The sequence below is a fragment of the Pelophylax lessonae genome (assembly GCF_965119305.1).
Source record: "Pelophylax lessonae genome assembly, chromosome: 2".
NCBI classification, from domain to species: Eukaryota; Metazoa; Chordata; class Amphibia; order Anura; family Ranidae; genus Pelophylax; species Pelophylax lessonae.
This window is the reverse complement of record NC_138769.1, coordinates 579397967-579418409: the sequence shown is the minus strand read 5'-3', so window position 1 is coordinate 579418409 and position 20443 is coordinate 579397967. Positions and strand designations below refer to the sequence as shown.

The window sequence follows — 20443 nt, the reverse complement described above, 5'->3', positions numbered from 1 at the left end:
TGAACGTCTAACACATTATTGATGTATTTCCAAAAGCATTTTGTTGTAAAAATGCAGCTGAACATTTCCAGTGAGTTACATGACTGACTTGCTTCTTAGACATCTTATTTTTTTAATTTTGTTTTTTAGCACGATTACCCCATCTGGATTATAAGCATATGAAAGGTTATCATCTCTGTTGGAATGCGTGTTTTAATTATCTCTTTTCAAACAGCCACACTAATTGTTTTGGCTGCTTATGTTTAATTGTAATGAACTGTCTCACAGCTGAAAATTTTTTGTTCTCTCTTCCTCTGAAAATCAACTTGTCACCTCATTTGTTTATTTGGTTTGCATAAAATCTTTAATATAAAAAAACAAACAATACAAACAGATGGCAGATATAATCGAGACTCAATATTAACAAGAGGAACATCAGAACACTGGTATTACCTATAGCAACCAAACTTTTCTATTCCTCTTTTTCATAGTGTTTAATCTAAATGTGCTAGTCATCTATTGGTATAACCCAAAAACAATCCCTTCATCAACAACATTTTTTCAGTATTGGGTTACAGCCCAGCTCCAACTTTATGAAAAGAAATCCTTAATACTCATTTTCCTGCACATGGTAAATTTAACTGCTTTGTGGTCTGGCTTCCCTTTAAAATGCTTCATCAAGATGCCCTAGTGCAGCCTTTATCAACATGGGTTCCATGGAACCCTAGGGTTCTTTCAGCGATTGCTAGGGGTTCCTTGAACAATGAGGATTTCTGCATCTCAGATATATAGCCACTGCCTTTAGAGATCTTTTTAGCTATCTGTAAAGGGGAGCATTCTTCCCAAAGACCAGCAATGTAGGGAGCATTCTTCCTATTGAACACCAATGTAAAGAGCATTCTTCCCACTGACTGCCACGCAATTGTACTGTGAGCTGTCGATATAGTAATTATTGGCAGAGGTTCCCTGGGGCCTGAAAGTTACTTCCAGTGATTCTCTAGTTTTAAAAATTTGAGACAGACTGCCCTACAGTGACAAGGGAGTGATGCAAGTAAAGGTGTTCATATCACTATGCAGCTTTTTTCTGCAGCATTCAGGTCCTGTCCCATTCCAGAGGAAAAAGAGGAAGAAGAGCAGACAATCCTTTCCAACTGAATATACCTGATTAGGATTGCAATCTGCCTGGTATTTTACCAGCCAATTGAGCAAAATATTTTTTCCAAAGTTATTAGAAGAAAATCGATTGGATCTGTATTTTTTCCAAAACTTATGACAACTTTAGCTGGGATCCTGGGTACAGTTCTCACCAATGACATTGTGTATATAGACTTTGTATGTTCCCTCAGTAATTTTTCAGGTGTGGGTTGCAATCCACAACCCAATTAAATGCTAAGAAACTGACTTCTGTTCACATTGACCCTAGTGTAATAATAAGAGTAGGGAAAATCGCAAAATGACTATTCATGTGAACCTAGCTCTACTTTATTTACTAAGCTAAGTAAAAATGTACTTTACTTTATAAAATTTCACTTTGCTGAGTGAACTTTAGTCGAAACACTATTTTGTCTGTATGACTTGTTCGGGAAAATTACACTAAAGGGCTATTATGAAGGCTGGGACTGACAGTAGTAATAGCTACATATTTAAAAACTCATGCAGAGTTTGTTGGAACTATACAAATGTCACACTCACCTCTTCTGTGATCTAGTGCTGAGCATCCTCACCAGTGTGCATCTGCTTGAACATCAGTGTTTCCCCTTGAGTGTCAGCACTGCCACCAATCAGGAAACCGCTCTCTCGATCAGCACTATGCTTCTGAAATGTGTTGCTACACTTCTGCCAAGCTCCATCCTGCTACATTATTTGCCTGTATCCCTGTTCCTCCTGTGTTCTTTTTGTGTCTATACTCTATGTACCAGTAACTTCAAGGGTGCTCTCACTCCATATGTCATCTAGTGGCTTCAGTGTACCCTGTAACTCCAAGTGTTATTCCTAGTTCACGTGTCATCTAATGACTCCAGTACACCGGTGACCTTAAGTGTGCTCTCATTCCATGTGTCCTCTAGTGACCACACTGGTGCCCCTGTGTCTCCAAGTGCACATCCCTGTGCCTCAATGACCCTTGTGTCTCTACGCAATCTCTGATACCCTTCTGCAATTAGTGTTTATCTCAATGGGGCTCATTATTCTCAAAGATCTTCTCTCCCTGGCTTTACAGATAGAAATTTTCTTCCCAGAGTACTCTCTGGAATTCTTGCTTGTGAAAGTCTTTTTCTTCTTGCTTGGCACTAACTTTTCAGCACACTATTCAACTGCCCATGCCCTGTGCTTCTCACCCCTGAGGGAGGCCTATGTAACTTTGCTGCTTACATCTATCCCATAAAGAAAGGTCCAGATGTAATTCCCAAGGTATTTGCATTTACTTTGGACAAACAGCCTACTTTATTAAGCAATACCCACAGCAGCCAAGAAACTCCAACATCTAGTATGCTAGGGGGAGCATGCTTGACCACTCTTCTCATCCCTCTTCAAAGTCTGACAATTCCAGTGTAACTGTGTCTTGACAAGTACACACTCCCTCAACCCTTTATAATATTTGCTGTGGATGGTACTGTTCCTTCCCGTGGGCCCATGTTCTCTTCTACCACATCCATTAAGATATCTGTTGCTGTGCTTCATCATTAGGCCATCATCTTTTTCAGTTTACTACAATCCACCTCTATGCTCATCCTGAGCCTCCCCTGTCTTCAGCTACACTGGATTGATCCTTCACTCAGTTACTCACCTGAGACCTCTGGAGACTCTGTAACACCCCTTAAAACCCCTGCGGTTTTCTGGCACTTTGTCGATAAAATCTTACAGCTCCTATACAAATGTGTTATCATCTACCTGGATGATATATTCATTTTCTACACAGACCTGCCCACTCACAGATGTCATGTCTAATCAGTCTTCCACTGCCTCTGGTAAACAAGGCACTATGAAAAGATGAAAAAAATGATTCCTTAAACATCCTCAGGTGTCTTTCCTAGGTTACATAGTCTCCAAGGATAGTCTTCCCATGGATCCTGAGAAAGTTTCTGCTATCTTTAACTGGCCCCTGCCCAGTGGTATCAAAGTTATACACCACATTTTTAGATTTACAAACCATTTCTGGCAGTTTATCAACAACTACTCTCTATTTGTTGTACCCATTACCATTCCCACACAGAAAGATGCAATTGCAAACCCTAAGTACAGACCTTCTGACATAGTTGAAACCTTCCATGCCCTGAAGGTAGCGTTCTTTTCAAGCCCTGTCCTAATGAGAACGAATAGCATAAAACCCTTCTGCATCAAGGCCAATGCCTTATCTGTGGGAGACAGTGCAATTATTTTTCACTCCCACAGTGGGGCTAGGCAACACTGTGCTTTTTTCTCTAAAATAAAGTTCTCTGTAACTCAAAGGAATTATTTTGTGGGGGAAATGCTTGCTGTCAAGCTGGTCCTTGGGGAGTGGCAATATCTCCTAGTAGGATTACTTCGTCAATCACTATTTACACAGAAAACCTACAGTATTACATAAATAATACCTTAAAAACCTACAGTATTACAAAACTGCATGTCACCTAAACCCCAGAGAAGCCTGTTGGTCCTTGTTCTTCTCTCAGTTCAACTTCATGATCACCTTAAAGCCAGGATATGCCAATTCCAGAGTTGATGTGCTCTTAAGCGCCTTTGATTCCCAAGATTCCAAGGTTCTTTCTTTTTTTTTTTTATTTAAATGTTATTAATTTTCACATTATACAAAAATATACAAAGTTATCAACACTTTGTTCAAAATTCTCATTTATGGAATAAAGTTCCTTTTAAACCAGAATTTATTATTCCAAGCACTTTCAGCTAAGAACCAAACTCCTTCATTGGGCTCTTGACTCCAACCTCCCCAGACATCTTGGCACCCACAGGACTTTTAAGTGTCTTTCCTGTCAGTATTGGTGGCCAAATGTCTGAAAGGATGTAGAGGAGGAGGATATAAAAGCTTGTACAATTTATGCCAAAACCAAGTCTCCTACCCATGCACCTGCAGGCCCTCTTTTTCTTCTACTTATTCTCACAGAACCTTGGTGCCACCTCTACCACAAAAGAAAAGGATGGGAGCTCAAAGGGGGTTCACCACCAAAAAGGGTTCCCTAAAGAACAACTGTGGTATATGTATAAAAATAGTTTACATTATTAATTACCAATAATACAAAATCTATTTAAATGTAAGCAAAAAGAACTTCCACCATAAACAAAATAAAACACCACATCTACAAACCTTGCTTCTTCTAGTGACTGTATGGTTATTTGGATAGTGGTGGACCACTTTTCTAAGATGGCACATTATATCTTTCCTTATGTAATCACTGCAAAGATAGATCCAAACTTTGTCTACCTCTGCATCTCAAGTTACCGAATACTTTCTATGTTTAAGAGGTTGTAACCCTAAAAACAAAAAAAAGAGAGATCCTGTTCCCTTATAGCAGTTTAAACAGTGCAGTGCTTGTGCTGTCTAATCTGTCCCTCTCTATGCTGTAAAAAAAACCTGGTTGATTTTGCCTGTTCCTGTGTGTGCTGAACACTGTAATCATGGCTGTTGACCCATTATTACTGTGGTCAGGTTAGATGTCTCCGTTATCTCGCTGCTCTCCTTTCTCCTCCCTCTCCCCCTGCCTGTCAGCTCCTCTGTGTGTGACCAGTCTCCTCTGCCCCCCTCCCCTCCTGCCGCTATTAGAAGCTGGCAGTAAAGTTAATGAAAGATTGCTGCCAGCCCCTCTGTTCTACTAAGCCATCCTACACTGTGTACATTGTTTTATAAAATTGTTCCTGTAAATACCTTATTTCAGATAGTTTCTGGCCAGTCGCATGACCTCCGGCCACTCCCCTCCTCCGATCCAAAGGCTAAAGCGGAAGGAGCTGAGCAAAGAGCACAGCGGTCACGTGATCTCCCAGCTGACATCAGTGGGGGATTTTGGCCCCTCCCGCTGTTGCCCCTCAGAAATAAGGTATTTACAGGGACAATTTTATAAAACCATGTACACAGTGTAGGACGGCTTAGTAGAACAGAGGGGCTGGCAGTAATATTTTTTTGAGTTTACAGCCACTTTAACTGCTCAAAGATCTGGTTCTGAATTCCCTTGTCCTTCAGCTTTAGCTACTCCCTCAGACAATCAATCTAAAGTTCACTAAATCCTGGACTCCAAGACTCCTTATAGAATAATTCAGTATCTTATTGACTGGAATGGTTTTCTGCTCGGAATAAAGTTGTCTTGTCTTTCCTCCTGTTAAATAAAAAATAAATTTTGGATTTCCATTGAAACCAGGACTTTGAGAGGTGGGGAGGCCCCATAAAAGGCAGAGAGGTGGGGTAATGTCACACTAACCCCTCCTGCAATCCAGCACTGAGTTTTCTTTGCAGCCCACCTATCAGGAGACCGCTCTCCTGATCAGTTCCATGGCCAGCAGGCAGCAGTGCTGACTAGTGCAGCCTTAAGTTAACTATGCATGGCTCAGCATTTGAGCAACTCATCACTATGCTTCTTCCAAGCCCCCTCCTGCTACAGTACCTACCTGTATCCCCATACCTCCTATAACCTTTGTGCCTGTCTCCACCCTTTGGGTATTGGTGACTCCAAGTGTGCTCCCAGTCCCTGTGTCATCTATTGACTCCAGTGTGCCCAGTGACTCTAAGTGCCTTTCCAGTTCATGTGTCTTCTATTGACTCTAGTGGCTCTAAGTTCACTTGCAGTCAACATGTCATCTAGTGACTTCAGTGTGTTCAGTGAATCCAGGTGCATTCCCTGTCCAGGTATGATTTTGTAGACTCAAGGGCACCGCTCTGTGCCCCTGTGTCTCCAAGTGTTCCCTTTGCTCCTCCATGACACTTGTGTCTCCATGTAACCTCCAATACACTCCTGCATATTCTGGATGGTCCTTATTTCCATGAATACAGACCTCTGTCTAGGATAAGTAGGCAACATAGTTGTAGAGAACAAAAATGGTTACATACTACTTTTTGCATTTGACTACAGCCTTTTATGTAGGTTTATAGAAGATCACTGCAAAAAGCCTAGTTTGAGGCAGCTGTTTATAGATCATAGTTTACTTCTGTCAGGCAATATGGATGCATACATTTCCATGAAAAGCTAAATCAATTTAGTCGTGTACAGAAGCAGTTATATACAGTAGATCCTAATAATGGCAAATACTACGTGCAAGTTAATATGGTTGTGGATAAATACAGTTTTATTAAAAAATGACAATCCGGTTATTACTGAACTCACAAAACTCTTCTTGTTGATGCTCTAGTGATCCCAATGAAGAATGAAGATGTTACAATAAAGATTTAAAAAGCTTTGTGCAAACATATTTTGTTATGTTTTGTAACTACAACCCATTAGAAGTTCTTGGAAAAAATATATTCCTTCATCCTATTATATACTAATAATATTGGCTATAAAATAGGGACTTATGTCTTATTTCTTTTGTATGATAACACATTACCTTTTTATAGGTAGTACTACTCTGTAAGGATCTTTTACCTCTTTTAATAGAGAGCAGCTCCACTGGGGATGTGATTTCCAGCCCATCCAGCAACAAGGAGCCTCCACCATCACCACTAAGTGACAAAAAGAAAAAGGGGAGGAAGAAAAACATGACTCCGTCAAAAACAGAGGGCTCAGCAGGACAAGCAGATGGTATGCTATTCATATTTGTGTTTTTTGGCTCTTCATGCAGTCATAAATGCTCATTTACCATCTGCAAAGACTACATTAGAACATTATTTGTCTTTCTGAACTTTATTAGATAATGCAAACACCTCCCTACAAAAATGGGGACTTTGGAAATACAGAGTCATCTTTTTTAATGTAGTTGTATTAGAGTGTAGTGTATATGAGCAAAATAAAAAGATATCCAGTACATCTCTGCAATACATGCACATTTCCCCAAGTGTTGTCTCCTTACAATCACTGCAAGTATAGAAAAATTAGCTGCTGACCCCGACAGATGTCCAGTGAGCTGTTAGCTTCCTGTTATAAAGTGACAACATTACCTCTTCTGCAGTGAAATCCCAAACAGAGCTGTGAACCCTGCCCAGTTTTCCTGGACGAATATCCCCCCCCCCCCCCCCACATGTTATTACATGTGATTGTATAGAAGTATCCATGATATGTGTGGGGATACAACAAGGTGCAGTCCAATTGTAAATAGAATTATTATATTTAAAAAAAAGTTCTTGTTGGAAGAAGATTGTAGCATGTTTTAACCTTTTAAGTTTGCATTCGATTTCCTGACATGACAGACATATCTTAGTTGAGAATTTTATAGGTGACTGGTTGCCATAAAGGTTTTCAGTAGACTGTCCAGTATTGGGTGATCATTTAAAAAAAAAAAAAAAAGAGCTTTTTTCTACTCCTCAAGTTTTGTGTGCCACTTAGACAGCTAAAATCTTTGGACCTGCATCATTATTTAATGGTTGTCAGACCCAAAACTAGAATGGGACCTATTTGGTATCTTTCTGCCTCTCCAGAGCTATTGCATAATGTTTGTGCATGTGCGTGCGTGCGTGTGTATTAAGCTATTGTGCAGTTGTTTAGATCTTTCTACCCTAGCCTGTAATGCTCACTGTGTGTCTGATGTTGTCCTGATACCTGTCTATCCTTTAATTCTGCCATTTTCTTCTCTTTCTTTCTCCCTTTATTCTTTCTGCTTTGCTCTCTGGGATCACCTTCCAGCCAAGCGCAAAATGTGGAAATTAAAAACATTTGGTAGTTTAAGAAACATTTATAAAACAGGTAAAGAGCTTAAAAAGTTGTATCTTTTGTCATTCTGGATGGCGGGGTCAATGTTTTGCTTTTTATGTAAAATGGAAGAGCAATGTAATGTGTGCTGAAAAGTAGCATAGCTGCAAGTTGCCTTCTTGTCTTTTTCTAACTATGTCTTCCTCTAATCACCAATTCTTTTGTACTAATTTCTAACAACAGTGCAGAAAAACATGGTACCCACAGCAAGCAGTGCTTGGAAGTGATGTGCTTGACAGGATGGTGTTAAACTTAAAAGAGAAGTATGGCTTTAAAAAGAAAAGAATTATACTCACTTAGATGAATGCAGCATCCATCTAATGCTGCATCTGTCCCCCGCAGCCCCTAAGACTGAGAATGACTGCTGATCTCTCAGTTCTCAGCCTTCAGTGAGCAGAGAGCCAGTGATTGTCAGCGGCTCTCTGCACTGTTCCTCCAGCACTCACTGGAGCGTAGGGCTGTGGATGGGTTGGTAGAATCTGGCACAGTCTCCCAGTGGCTTGCTAAGAGGTGAAGCTAGCTGCCTGTCCAGGCATCTGGGTGGATCCTGACTGCAAAGTCGGGATCTTTCTTGAACCTGGACCGGCTGAGTGACGTTAGCCAACAGCAGGCTTAAAACCAACTGCACTCCTGTGACCTAGAGGAGAAGTATGGATAAAATAGCTTTGGCCCTAATTCTCCTTTAAAGAGTATATTAAGCCAAATTTTCTAGTTTTCGATTAATTGTTAGAACTTTTGAACTCCTGTCAGGTTTTTACTGTTATCTAACCTCTCAGTTCTGCTAACAATGGTTCTACCAGAATGGAAGATAGGCAATAGGAAAACAATCAGAAATTAAATCTAAAAGCAGTTTTAACCTTTTCCTGCTCTAATTAAGAAAAACATTTTTATTTTAGACTGTGTTGTTGTTGGACTGTTCCCTTCACTTCCTATATTGCAAAACACCAGCAGGAGAGGAAGTGAGGGGAAATCACTCTTATTGAGCCCTGGATAGCAGTAACACCTTGACAGAAGTTCTAACACTTCCCCACTCTAACTGAAACTAAAAAAAAAAAAAAAAAATGTTGGGCTGGACATAAATGGTAATTTGTTAAGATGAATTCATTTTCTTATATTTATTCTTTCATTTATCCCATAGATATTCTCTTCTCTAAAGAATTAAGAATGCTCAATTCACAAATAGAAATACTGATTAGAAATTAATTACTTCTTTTTTTTTTTTTTTTGCATGAAATGAGCACTTTACCACTAAAAGCCTTATTTTCCCATAAATTATTATTTAGCTCACGAACCAATATTTTATCATCATCTCAAATGGCTCCTTCCCTAATTTTCAACAGACACTTCATTAAAACTATCACCAAGCTAAGGGTGTTTTAAGGAGTCATGTTGATCTTTGTGATTTGATTTTAATAGTCATCATGATATGTAAAAATCCTAAATAATATGCTAAATGATAAATATAACATGTTTATGATTAATTTGACTGGCTGGTTACGCTTTTAATTATTGAAAAATCCAGTGTCCATTGTAAAGGAAAAAAGGAGCACACTGCACACAGTAATGATAATATGTGTTATTCTTTTTGACGGTTACCCCTAGATTTTTGCTATAACCCCCAACTCTGCATGGTCCAATGCTCACTGAAGGGTTGCATGAGTTGTTCAATCCTGGTACATTACCTGCAAGAACCAGGCAATGTCCAGACTTGTAAGTAGGTCACATACAAAGAGGTCCAGCCTCACAAGGCAAGTTACACTGGATTACGAACACAACTGTGAGCTACCTAGTTCCTGAAGGCACTAGCAACCCATAATCTCTTAAGACCTAACACCTAGTAGTTCAATTACCTGTTTTTTTACAGTGTCCTGTCTTAAGAGGTAATAACAAGGGAATGGCAATTTCAACATGCTAAAATCAGCCCGAGCTACCTCTTGCTGTTCTTTCCTACTTCCAGAGGAAAGGTGTTATTTGCCATTACCATGTTATTTGTGTCACACAGGGGTATGCAACAAGGCAAACTCCAGAGAAAATTTATATTATAACAAAACATAAATTACTACTTATGATGGCACTAAAGTAGAATCTGATAAGTCGCTATGAAATACAACATCTTGCACATCATTACCCTTCTTTAAACGAATGGTATAAGTCTGGAAGAACTGATCTGTCGGAGTTAGGACCATATAGCAGACTTAGCATTGCTGAACACCCCATACTTATTTTAGAGGAGAAAATAATGCTCTTGAGGATTTGCTCAATTCCATAGTCAAAAAGAAAAATATTCATATTGCTGTTTCACAGTGAGAAAAACAAACTGCAGAATTATTTCTGCAATTTATGCACCCAGCAGGATATGTAAACCTGATTTATGTTAAAAGAAAGTACTGTTTCTCTAAGCTTTTATGTACGTAAATGGGTCCTATACTTGTTGTTAAGAGATAGATTTATTTAATGCTGTTCATTGCGTCAAAAACTCACATGGATACCCAATTATTACTAAACAATTGAAATGCCATATAGTTATAGATCCTGCTCCCACACTATTTAAATAAGGGATATTATTATTCCTATGTATGTTCAGTCTTACAAAACATTTAAAGTGGTTATAAATGCAGAAGGTTTTTTATATTAATGTATTCTATGTATTAAGATGAAAAAACCTGTGTGCAGCAGTCCCCATAATACTTACCTGAGCCCCATCTGGATCCAGCGATGTTGCACGAGAGCCTCAGCTGTCCAGGACACTCCCTCCTGATTGGCTAAGACACAACAGTGGGCTATTGGCTCCCGCTGCTGTCAATCAAAGTCAGTGAGCTAAAGAGGAAAGAGAGGGGATGGGGCCGAGCCACGGCTCCATGTCTGAATGGACACACAGAGCAGCAGCTTGGCTTGGGTGCTCCCATAGCAAGCTGCTTGCTGCGGGGGCAGGAGGGAGGGGCCAGGAGTGCCCTGAGAAGAGGAGGATCTGAGCTGCTCTGTGCAAAACCACTGCACATAGCAGGTAAGTATAACATGTTTGTTATTTTTTAAATTATAAAAAACGAGATTGTAGCAATACTTTAATACAGAGAGCCATTGCTAAACTTTTTTTTCTGCACAACTTCTGAATGTAAGATTACTGGATATGTTCCACTAAACACCACTGATTAGAACAAAAAAGTGTTACTGTATGTACAGACTACAGATTGTAGTATAAACATGGTTTTATATATATATCACATTGACTAGTACCTAATCATTCCCATTTCATTCTAAAGAAGAGAACTTCGAATTCATCATTGTATCGAGTACTGGACAAACATGGCATTTTGAGACCGGAAGCTTTGAAGAAAGAGATTCCTGGGTACACGCTATTGAAAGTCAGATCCTCGCAAGTCTACAATGCTGTGAAAGTAGCAAAAACAAGGTAGGATTCTCCCACCAAAAAAAAAAAAAAGCGGTTCATCATTTATATAATGACAACGATAAAAGCTCAGTCCACCCAAAATTGTTATTTTAGTTGTAAGCAGTCTGGTTGGTTAAGTCAGCTTGGAAATCATGGCTGACATAGATATTAAAACAGTCAAATGACTCCGTTAAAATTCCATATTTTGTTCCTGCCCACCATTGCATGTTCCAGCCTCTACTGTTGCATTGTCTAAATTATAAAATTTAGAAAAAAAAAAAAGAAAAAACAGGGAGCGTGGTAAACCTCAAGAAATGTAAAGACCCTGGAAGTCAAGTATGGAGATCTCACCAATAGAGCCCTTGGGAGAAATATTAAACCTTCAGTTTATTAAATTTTTTAGCATCTACCATAAACTGAAATATTATTTTGGTATATTAACCCTTTAAAAATTAAAGCAACAGATTCATAAATAACCACAGAGAATAATTTCAAGCTACAAACTAAAGGACCGCACTTCTTTAGGACTTCATGAAATTTAGGCTTCAAAGTACTTATCCATCTTTATGACCTATAGTTTGGTGAGCTAGTCCTTCAAGGGTATAAACATTTTTATCCTAAACCTTTGCCAAAAAAAAGTTTATTGTTATGAAGAATCTTTGTTCAACATGGCTTCCATCACATGTGTAAGTGACAAGTACATATTAGAGCTGGTTACTGTAAACATAATAGGAGATTCACTTATAATATCTTCTAAAAACAAAATTGCAGAATATGCCAATAATAAATCTTGGTGAAGTTTTTTGAAACTTTGGGGATGTACAGTACATGAGGGGTTAACAGTTCACTGGTGCTCAATGTAGTGGCGATATATAGACTAAAGTGTATATATTCATTTAAATGTCTTGTAAGACCATATAAGGTAAATAACTCCATTGTTTTTTTATGTATACATCTTTTTCTGCTAGATATGTGGCAAGTATGTGACAAGTATTGAAGACAATGGTGACAAGTATTGAAAAGGCTTTAGATACCTAAAATGCACAGTAAATAGCACAGCGTATGTAAAACGAATATGTCATTCTCATTGATAAACTAAAACTTTTGTGTACTTTTTTTTTTAAGGCTCGCTTGGACAGTCAAAGTGAAGCTGTAGCCATTCAAGCTATCCGCAACGCAAAAGGAAATAATTTCTGTGTAGACTGCAATGCACCAAGTATGTACCATTCTCTTTACTTTTAAACGCAAGGCATAGTAAAATGCCACACCAGTTTACTTCAACATATGTTATTAAGGAAACATGCAGACCATGTGTTTTATTCTGGGTCAGTCACTCAAAGCACTGAAGGTAGGGGTTCAGTATGCAAGCAAGGCAATTGGCATTTTCAGAAGAAGACAACAATGGCAGCCTTCATTGTTCTTTTAGTGCTGGTAGCTTTGTAAACACTGGCCCAAAATATATGTAAGTATACATAGCTAATAACTGTTTATGAGGCTTTGATATTAAATATGTTTAGACTCATAAATCTGATCTAAGGTTACTCACAGTGGGTTACTGCTCATCACTCTTTTAGTTAGTGACATATTCGTTTTACATATTTTGTGCTATAGATTTCCCTATGCCTTTGCCATGACATGGTGTTTAGGGTTATGCAGAGCTTCGGATAGTATACTGTATACCAGAGGTGGGGGACTTGAGTCACTGACTTGACTTGAGTCAGACTTAAGTCACCAGTTTGAGGACTTGAGACTTGCTTGACTAAAATTAATAAAAGACTCGACTTGACTTTGACTTGGTATTCATGACTTGAGACTTGACTTTGACTTGAGACATATGACTCGAAATGACTTTACTTTTTTAAGTTATTACATATTTGCATTTTCTCAAGATGTGTTAAAGCAAAATTAATGTGCCTGTTATGTTTCTGACACCACAGTCACTTAAAACACCTCAGTGTGTTCTGATTTTTAGGACACTGGCTGTTTAACAATGGAATTACTTAACATGTTTTTAGTGACTGTGGTGTTGAAACATGACCGGACGAAGGATTTTGAGCTGTTTGGGCATTCAAAGTGTTTCTTTAATATGCCAAGAAAAAAGCACAAAGCAGTTTTGTTAATGTTGAAAATAAAACAAAACATTTCTTGACCACTGACTTTTAACTGATTTAAAGGTGAAAATTGGGGTAGATCAGTATTTTGACTTGACCAAAATAAATGACTTGACTTGACTTGCTTGCTTTTCGCCACAGTAACTTGGGACTTGCTTGAGACTTGAAGGTTAAGACTTTAGACTTGCTTGTGACTTGCACATGTGTGACTTACTCCCATGTCTGCTGTATACACACAGAGCCCCTTGAATACAGAGAAGATATGCAATAAATAACATACTCTACCTATTGTTTCCATTATAAATGTACTGCTTATTGTCCAGTCTTCAGGCTAATGCAAACTCTGTTACACAATTGTGTGCACAGACATTCCCCGAAGGTGCTATTGCACTATGAAGTCTACAAAAAGAGAAAAAGTTTGGCCACATACTGTATGTCTTTCTAGCAAACCGTCCCATTGCCTGATCATGAAAAAATACCAACAGTAAAAACTATCAATGGATATTGTATGGTATATTTTTAAAGGACAATCTTTTTCATACATCTGTAAATATTTGTGATATTGAGCCAGATGAGAAAACGAGCATCCACAATTTTTCTTCTGTCTCCACATTCCTTACTTTTTATGATGCCCTTCCCTTGGTTTTTCCTCTTTCTTCTTCTAGTAGTTTCTTTATCTAAAATATTTATAATCCACTATTTATAAACTTGGAAAATTAGCCCAAAAAAATTCATATTCATAAAATTTGAAATGTTGGAAGCAGTCCGTATCCCATATATTTTAAATGTATTGCCTAAAAATTGAACTACTTTCTGATTGTATGAATTTGCCCTCCTAAAACATAACTCCTAAAGCATAACTGTTGTGTCTAACCTTGCTTTTTGTCCTGAGCGCATTGTCACCAATCCCCAAAATCCACAATTTTACAGTTGATGCCTGAAGAGAAGTAGATGGAATATCTACCAATGGGGACACTTGTTCTACTGACAACTGTCACAGATTTGATTTCAGTTCATTTCTGTTGTACCTCTTGGGACAGGAAGTGCAACAAAAGCTCTGCTAATGTGGACAACAAAAGTAAAAGGAGCAGCAATAGTAAAAAGAAGGCTTTTGGGTAGAGGGTTTGGTGGGGATGTATCCCAGCATTTGTTTGTAAGTTTAGTTCATGGGTTTAGTAGGCAGCTCCTTATCCATACAGAGGCCTTACATTTGGTCTATGTAGAATTCTTTGAAGATGAGAAATTATAGAATCGCCAACCCACTACTAAGAGACCAGTATGGTTTTTTGTTTTTGACCTAGCAGTCAGCAAAGAAAAACTGTCTCGTTTTGGAGACTACAAAAATCCATGCTGTAGTTCTAAAGTTTGGATTGCTTTGAGTACTACCGTATTAGTAATATAATATGTGAAATAAAAGAAAGATATATTTTCATACAGTATAAACTAGTGCTTCAGCAGCAATTAAAACCCCAAAATATTCTATAATAATGTTTACATTTGTGATCACTGTGATGGCCAATGTAAAATGGCAAATGTAAACAGTACTCTGATTGGGTAATGATAGCAAGATCTTGGGCACTGTGTGCTCACTCCGTGTGCTGTTTTTAAAACTGTACTCCAGAACACCATGGCCACCCATTTAAAGATATACTTTATGGCAGTAGTAAAGTAGCATTTGTGTAAGCCACATTAAAAGCCCCTTTTCCTGCCAAACCATTTTTTTTTTAACAAAATTATTTTTTATAATTAAAATTGAAAATATACAGAAAAGAACACATGAAGCACAAAAAAATAAAGGTAGAAGTAAAGAATCCAATATAGGTACACAGAGGATCACACAGTATACATGGTTGTATATAGGCACCAAACTTTCATGTCAAAACAGCAATAGTACACCATAGAGAAAACAGATAAGTCAACACATTACTACCAAAGGAGTTCCTACCAAGAGAGCAGTACAACAAGAAGGGGAAGCGGGATAGCTGAAAGGAGAAGAAGGGCAGAGAAGAAAGACAAGGAGAGAAAAGGGGAAAACAAAGGAGATGGGGGATGGAAAAGGAAACAATATTTTTAAAATGTTATTTTTGCATTGGTAAATGTCCTGCATGGCAATGTCCAACTAGCCATGCCTTTTTTAACAAATATTGCAAGTTATACTTGAAGAAGGCCAGAAAAATGTTCAGGTTTGAGTTCCTGTTCATGTTTGCCTATTGACCAATTTTTCTAGTTTAGTAATGTCAAAAATGAATGAGAGAGTAATGGAGAAATGTTACAGGCACAACATAGTGGTGTCTTTTCTATAACATTCTCTCTCCACTAGATCCTACTTGGGCCAGCTTGAATCTGGGTGCCCTGATCTGCATTGAATGCTCAGGAATCCATCGGAATCTTGGAACACATTTGTCTCGAGTGCGCTCCTTGGACCTCGATGATTGGCCCCTTGAGCTGACTCTAGTCCTTACATATATTGGCAATGAAATGGCTAACAGCATCTGGGAGACGACAACCCAAGGTCGGACTAAGCCACATCCTGACTCTTCCAGGTAATGCATTTTTTTCATTTTTAGAAAATGTGTGCTGCTTATTCTTCTGATTCTGTGGTATTTTGTCTATGTTTCTTAACCCTTTATTGGAAGTAAATACTTTAGTAAATCTTTATGTTGAAGTCATAAACAAGAATCCAATCCTGAACATGCTTTAAAGTGGTTGTAAAGGCTAAACATTTTTTTACCTTAATGCGTTCCTTGCATTAAGGTAAAAAATGTTTAAGCGTCAGCATCCCCCTTACCCCCCCCCCCACCTTTACCTGAGCCCTCATTCGAACCAACGCCATGCCATCTGCAGCTCTTCTCTCCCCTCACTTCTGTTTCTTGCTGGCTTTGCTGGGGCACCGGGAGCCAGTGGCTCCCAGTGCTGTCAATCAAAGCCAGTGACGAGAAAGCGGGGGGCAGGGCTGAGTTCCGCTGTCTGTGTCAATAGACGCAGCAGCAGGGCTTGGGGGCACTAAACAGAGGGGGAGGCCAAAAACGCCAGTAGGGGGACCCGAAATGAGGAGGTTCATGACCGCTCTCTGCAATTCTATAAGTATTTAATAAAATGTGTTCTCTGTATAACAGCCACAGAAATGTAACTACCTAGTTAATATGTTTGAACTAGTCTTTTTTCTGGGCTCCAGAACACCTCCACTCTTCAGAATTCCATAACATAAGGGGAGATGTTCTATAGTCCAGAAGGGAGAAATAGGCAGGGCTGATAACATTGATTGGGATTTCAGTGAAGTCGAGGCAGAGAGCACAGGTTAGGAGTTTACAGAATTTTCTGTACCTGCAGCATTATAAAGAGATAACACATGGGGATATCTGCATGTATTGTTACACTTTTTTGTTTTGCCCAGACATACAGGTTACATTACTTGCAATCCTTATTCATATTAAATAGCCTACACTCCCTGCATACCAGGTTCAAGTCTGGCTACAAACCAAAGTATCTCATGGCTGCTAAAGTAGGGTTGGCTGACACCTTTCATACATGTTGTTTAGCAAGCTTGCAGGTAGTTTAAAGCAGTGGTTCTCAACTCCGGTCCTCGGGACCCACCAACAGGCCAGGTTTGCAAGATAACTAAATTACATCACAGGTGATCTCATTTGCTGCTCAGTGATTGCAGTATTCTAGTCTGCATCCCCCAAGGTAATACTTAAAATCTGGCCTGTTAGTGGGTCCCGAGGACCGGAATTGAGAACCACTGGTTTAAAGTACTGGAAGACTGATAGGCACATCAAAGTTCGGAATGAGTTCAAGCAAACAAGTACAGAGTTGAGACTTTATAGGTAGGCTGTAGCCTAATAAAGTAGTCATGAACTTCAGACTTAAGTACCCATTACATAGTCACATTGATAGAACCAAGAACTCACTGCATGGTATGAAGTAGCCCGTTAAAATAATATTCTTGATAGGGTTACCTTATTAGGCAAGATAGCTCAGAGGTTGATAATATAATTTCTTCATAGCCTTTGCAAAAATGAATTACATATTCATCTATGAGCTTAGGAAAAACACATAAAAAAATTGTATTATATACCAAGAATCCATACATAGCAATGGCAAAACAGACCCAGGTGTTGTGGTCCTTGTCCCAGATAATAGGGCCTGTTCACACCTAAATGTGCAATTAAAATGCATAATAATGCTAAACAAATGTCCATTGTCTTCCACTGATCTGTGTTGACTTGCATTTTGATGTGCATTGACTTGCGATTTAATGTGCATTAAATTGCTATGCATTTTTCAGGTTATTTCGTTTGACATTACATCCTTTTCCTGTTTGTGAGTTGAGAGAAAGAGTGAGGGAGATGAATAGAGAAAGATGGAGACAAACACGTTGTTGTTTTGGAGAGGCATTGGCAAATGGGATGTCTAGCATAACAGCCCTAATCATTGTGATTGTGCTAGCAGGGATGGGCATGGACCAAGGCTGTGGTGGACATTTTTCTAAGTACAGACCTTAGTGAAGGACACCAAGGTACATATACATCCCCCTTTAGAGCAGGCTAGGGCAGGTTCCCATAGATCCCCCTTTAGAGAAGGCCAGGGTCCCCCATATAGATCCCTGTTTAGAGCAGGCCAGGATCCCCATAGATCCCCCTTTATCTTTTCACCAATATTCCCCGTGCTACCAGATTTTCCTGCAACACCAGGTATTCCAGGCTCTCCCTGCAAAATATATATAATATACACACACAGTATCTCACAAAAGTGAGTACGCCCCTCACATTTTTGTAAATATTTTATTATATCTTTTCATGTAACAACACTGAACAAATTACACTTTGCTACAATGTAAAGTAGTGAGTGTACAGCTTGTATAACAGTGTAAATTTTCTGTCCCCTGAGAATAACTCAACACACAGCCATTCATGTCTAAACCGCTGGCAACAAAAGTGAGTACACCCCTAAGTGAAAATGTCCAAATTGGGCCCAATTAGCCATTTTCCCTCCTCTGGTTTCATGTGACCTGTTAGTGTTACAAGGTCTCAGGTGTGAATGGGGAGCAGGTGTGTTAATTTGGTGTTATCACTCTCAATTTCGCATACTGGTTACTGGAAGTACATTGTAGCAAAGTGTAATTTCTTCAGTGTTGTCACATGAAAAGATATAATAAAATATTTACAAAAATGTGAGGGGTATACTCACTTTCATGAGATACTGTGTATATATATATATATAAATATATATATATATATACACAAAAGTGAGTACACCCCTCATATGTTTGTAAATATTTTATTATATCTTTTCATGTGACAACACTGAAGAACAAAAGTGAGCACACCCCTAAGTCAAAATGTCCAAACTGGGCCCAAAGTGTCAATATTTAGTGTGGCCACCATTATTTTCCAGCACTGCCTTAACCCCCTTGGGCATGGAGTTCACCAGAGATTTAAAGGTTGCCACTGGAGTCCTCTTCCTCTCCTCCATGATAACATCATGGAGCTGGTGGATGTTAGAGACCTTGCGCTCCTCCACCTTCCATTTGAAGATGCCCCACAGATGCTCAATAGGGTTTAGGTCTGGAGACATCCTTAGCCAGTCCATCACCTTTACCCTCAGCTTCTTTAGCAAGGCAGTGGTCGACTTGTGTTTGGGGTTGTTATCATGTTAGAATACTGCCCTGTGGCCCAGTCTCCGATGGGAGGGCATCATGCTCTGATTCAGTATGTCACAGTACATGTTGGCATTCATGGATTCCTCAATGAACTGTAGCTCCCCAGTGCCGGCAGTACTTATGAAGCCCCAGACCATGACACTCCCACCACCATGCTTGGCTGTAGGCAAGCCACACTTGCCTTTGTACTCCTCTCTCCCCAGTCCCCCTGCAAAGAATATATTATTTAGTAATCATATATTTTCCTCCACTCCAATCCACAACCGTCCTTGCTTCCTCCTCTTCCACTCTGGGCTGCCGCTGCACACACAGACATTCCCTCCATCAGGGCCCAGACAGACTGTCACAGAGTTATCACTCTGCGTCTGTGCTTGCAGGTCTCTCTCCACCACCACTCAACTTTGAGTGGGCAGCGCCGGCCAGATCTAGAGCCGAGCAGGAGGCGGGAGCGGCTGAACCGAGGGAGCCCCGAGGCCCGCCCCCGAGGCATTGCATCCGGGATTGGTCTAAACTGACTCTCAGTGAGTCAGAGACAAAAAAGTCAGCGGTGGCCGCACCAGACCCTGCAAGGACCGCTCACGGACACCAGTGTCCGTGTGCGGACACCTTGCCAACCCCTGTGTGCTATCTTTTTTGAGGAGGAAAAAGTGGATGAGGAGAATAGAGCAAGCCAAACAACGCTATTCTGTGTATCTATGCCCAAGAGGGTTAAGGCAGTGCTGGAAAATAATGGTGGCCACACAAAATATTGACATTTTGGGCCCAATTTGGACATTTTCAGTTAGGGGTGTACTCACTTTTGTTGCCATCAGTTTAGAAATGAATGGCTGTGTGTTGAGTTATTTTGAGGGGACAGCAAATTTACACTGTTATACAAGCGGTACACTCACTACTTTTCATTGTAGCAAAGTGTAATTTCTTCAGTGTTGTCACATGAAAAGATATAATAAAATATTTACAAAAATGTGAGGGGTGTACTCACTTTTGTGAGCTAATGTATATACTGCTCAAAAAATTTAAAGGAACAATTTTTAAACAAGGGTAAAGCATCAAGTCAATTAAACTCCTGGGATATCGATCTGGTCAGTTAAGTAGCAGAGGGGGTTGTTATTCAGTTTCAGCTGCTTTGGTGTTAATGAAATTAACAACAGGTGCACTAGATGGGTAAAAATGAGACAACCTCCAAAACAGGAATGGTTTTTCAGGTGGAGGCCAATGACATTTATTTCTCTACTCATTTTTTCTGACTGTTTTTCAATAGTTTTGCATTTGGCTAGGGTCAGTGTAACTACTGGTAGCATGAGGTGATACCTGGACCCTATAGAGGTTGCACAGGCAGTCCAACTCCTCCAGGATGGCACATCAATACGTGCCATTGCCAGAAGGTTTGGGATGTCTCCCAGCACAGTCTCAAAAGCATGGAGGAGATTCCAGCAGACAGGCAGTTACTCTAGGAGAGCTGGACAGGGCCGTAGAAGGT

General features: G+C 39.5%; 1 protein-coding gene across 2 annotated transcripts in view; it reads left to right on the top strand.

Moving 5' to 3' along the window:
* Nucleotides 1-20443, top strand: part of AGAP2 (ArfGAP with GTPase domain, ankyrin repeat and PH domain 2) — a 292090-nt gene that overhangs the window by 264574 nt on the left and 7073 nt on the right. The window contains exons 12-16 of one of the 2 annotated variants that reach the window (XM_082244605.1): nucleotides 6555-6698; nucleotides 7737-7796; nucleotides 11063-11211; nucleotides 12316-12406; nucleotides 15622-15844. In XM_082244605.1, the coding sequence (XP_082100731.1) occupies nucleotides 6555-6698; nucleotides 7737-7796; nucleotides 11063-11211; nucleotides 12316-12406; nucleotides 15622-15844 (667 nt within the window). The remainder of the gene's footprint in view (nucleotides 1-6554; nucleotides 6699-7736; nucleotides 7797-11062; nucleotides 11212-12315; nucleotides 12407-15621; nucleotides 15845-20443) is intronic. The other variant, XM_082244606.1, reaches the window with a different exon arrangement.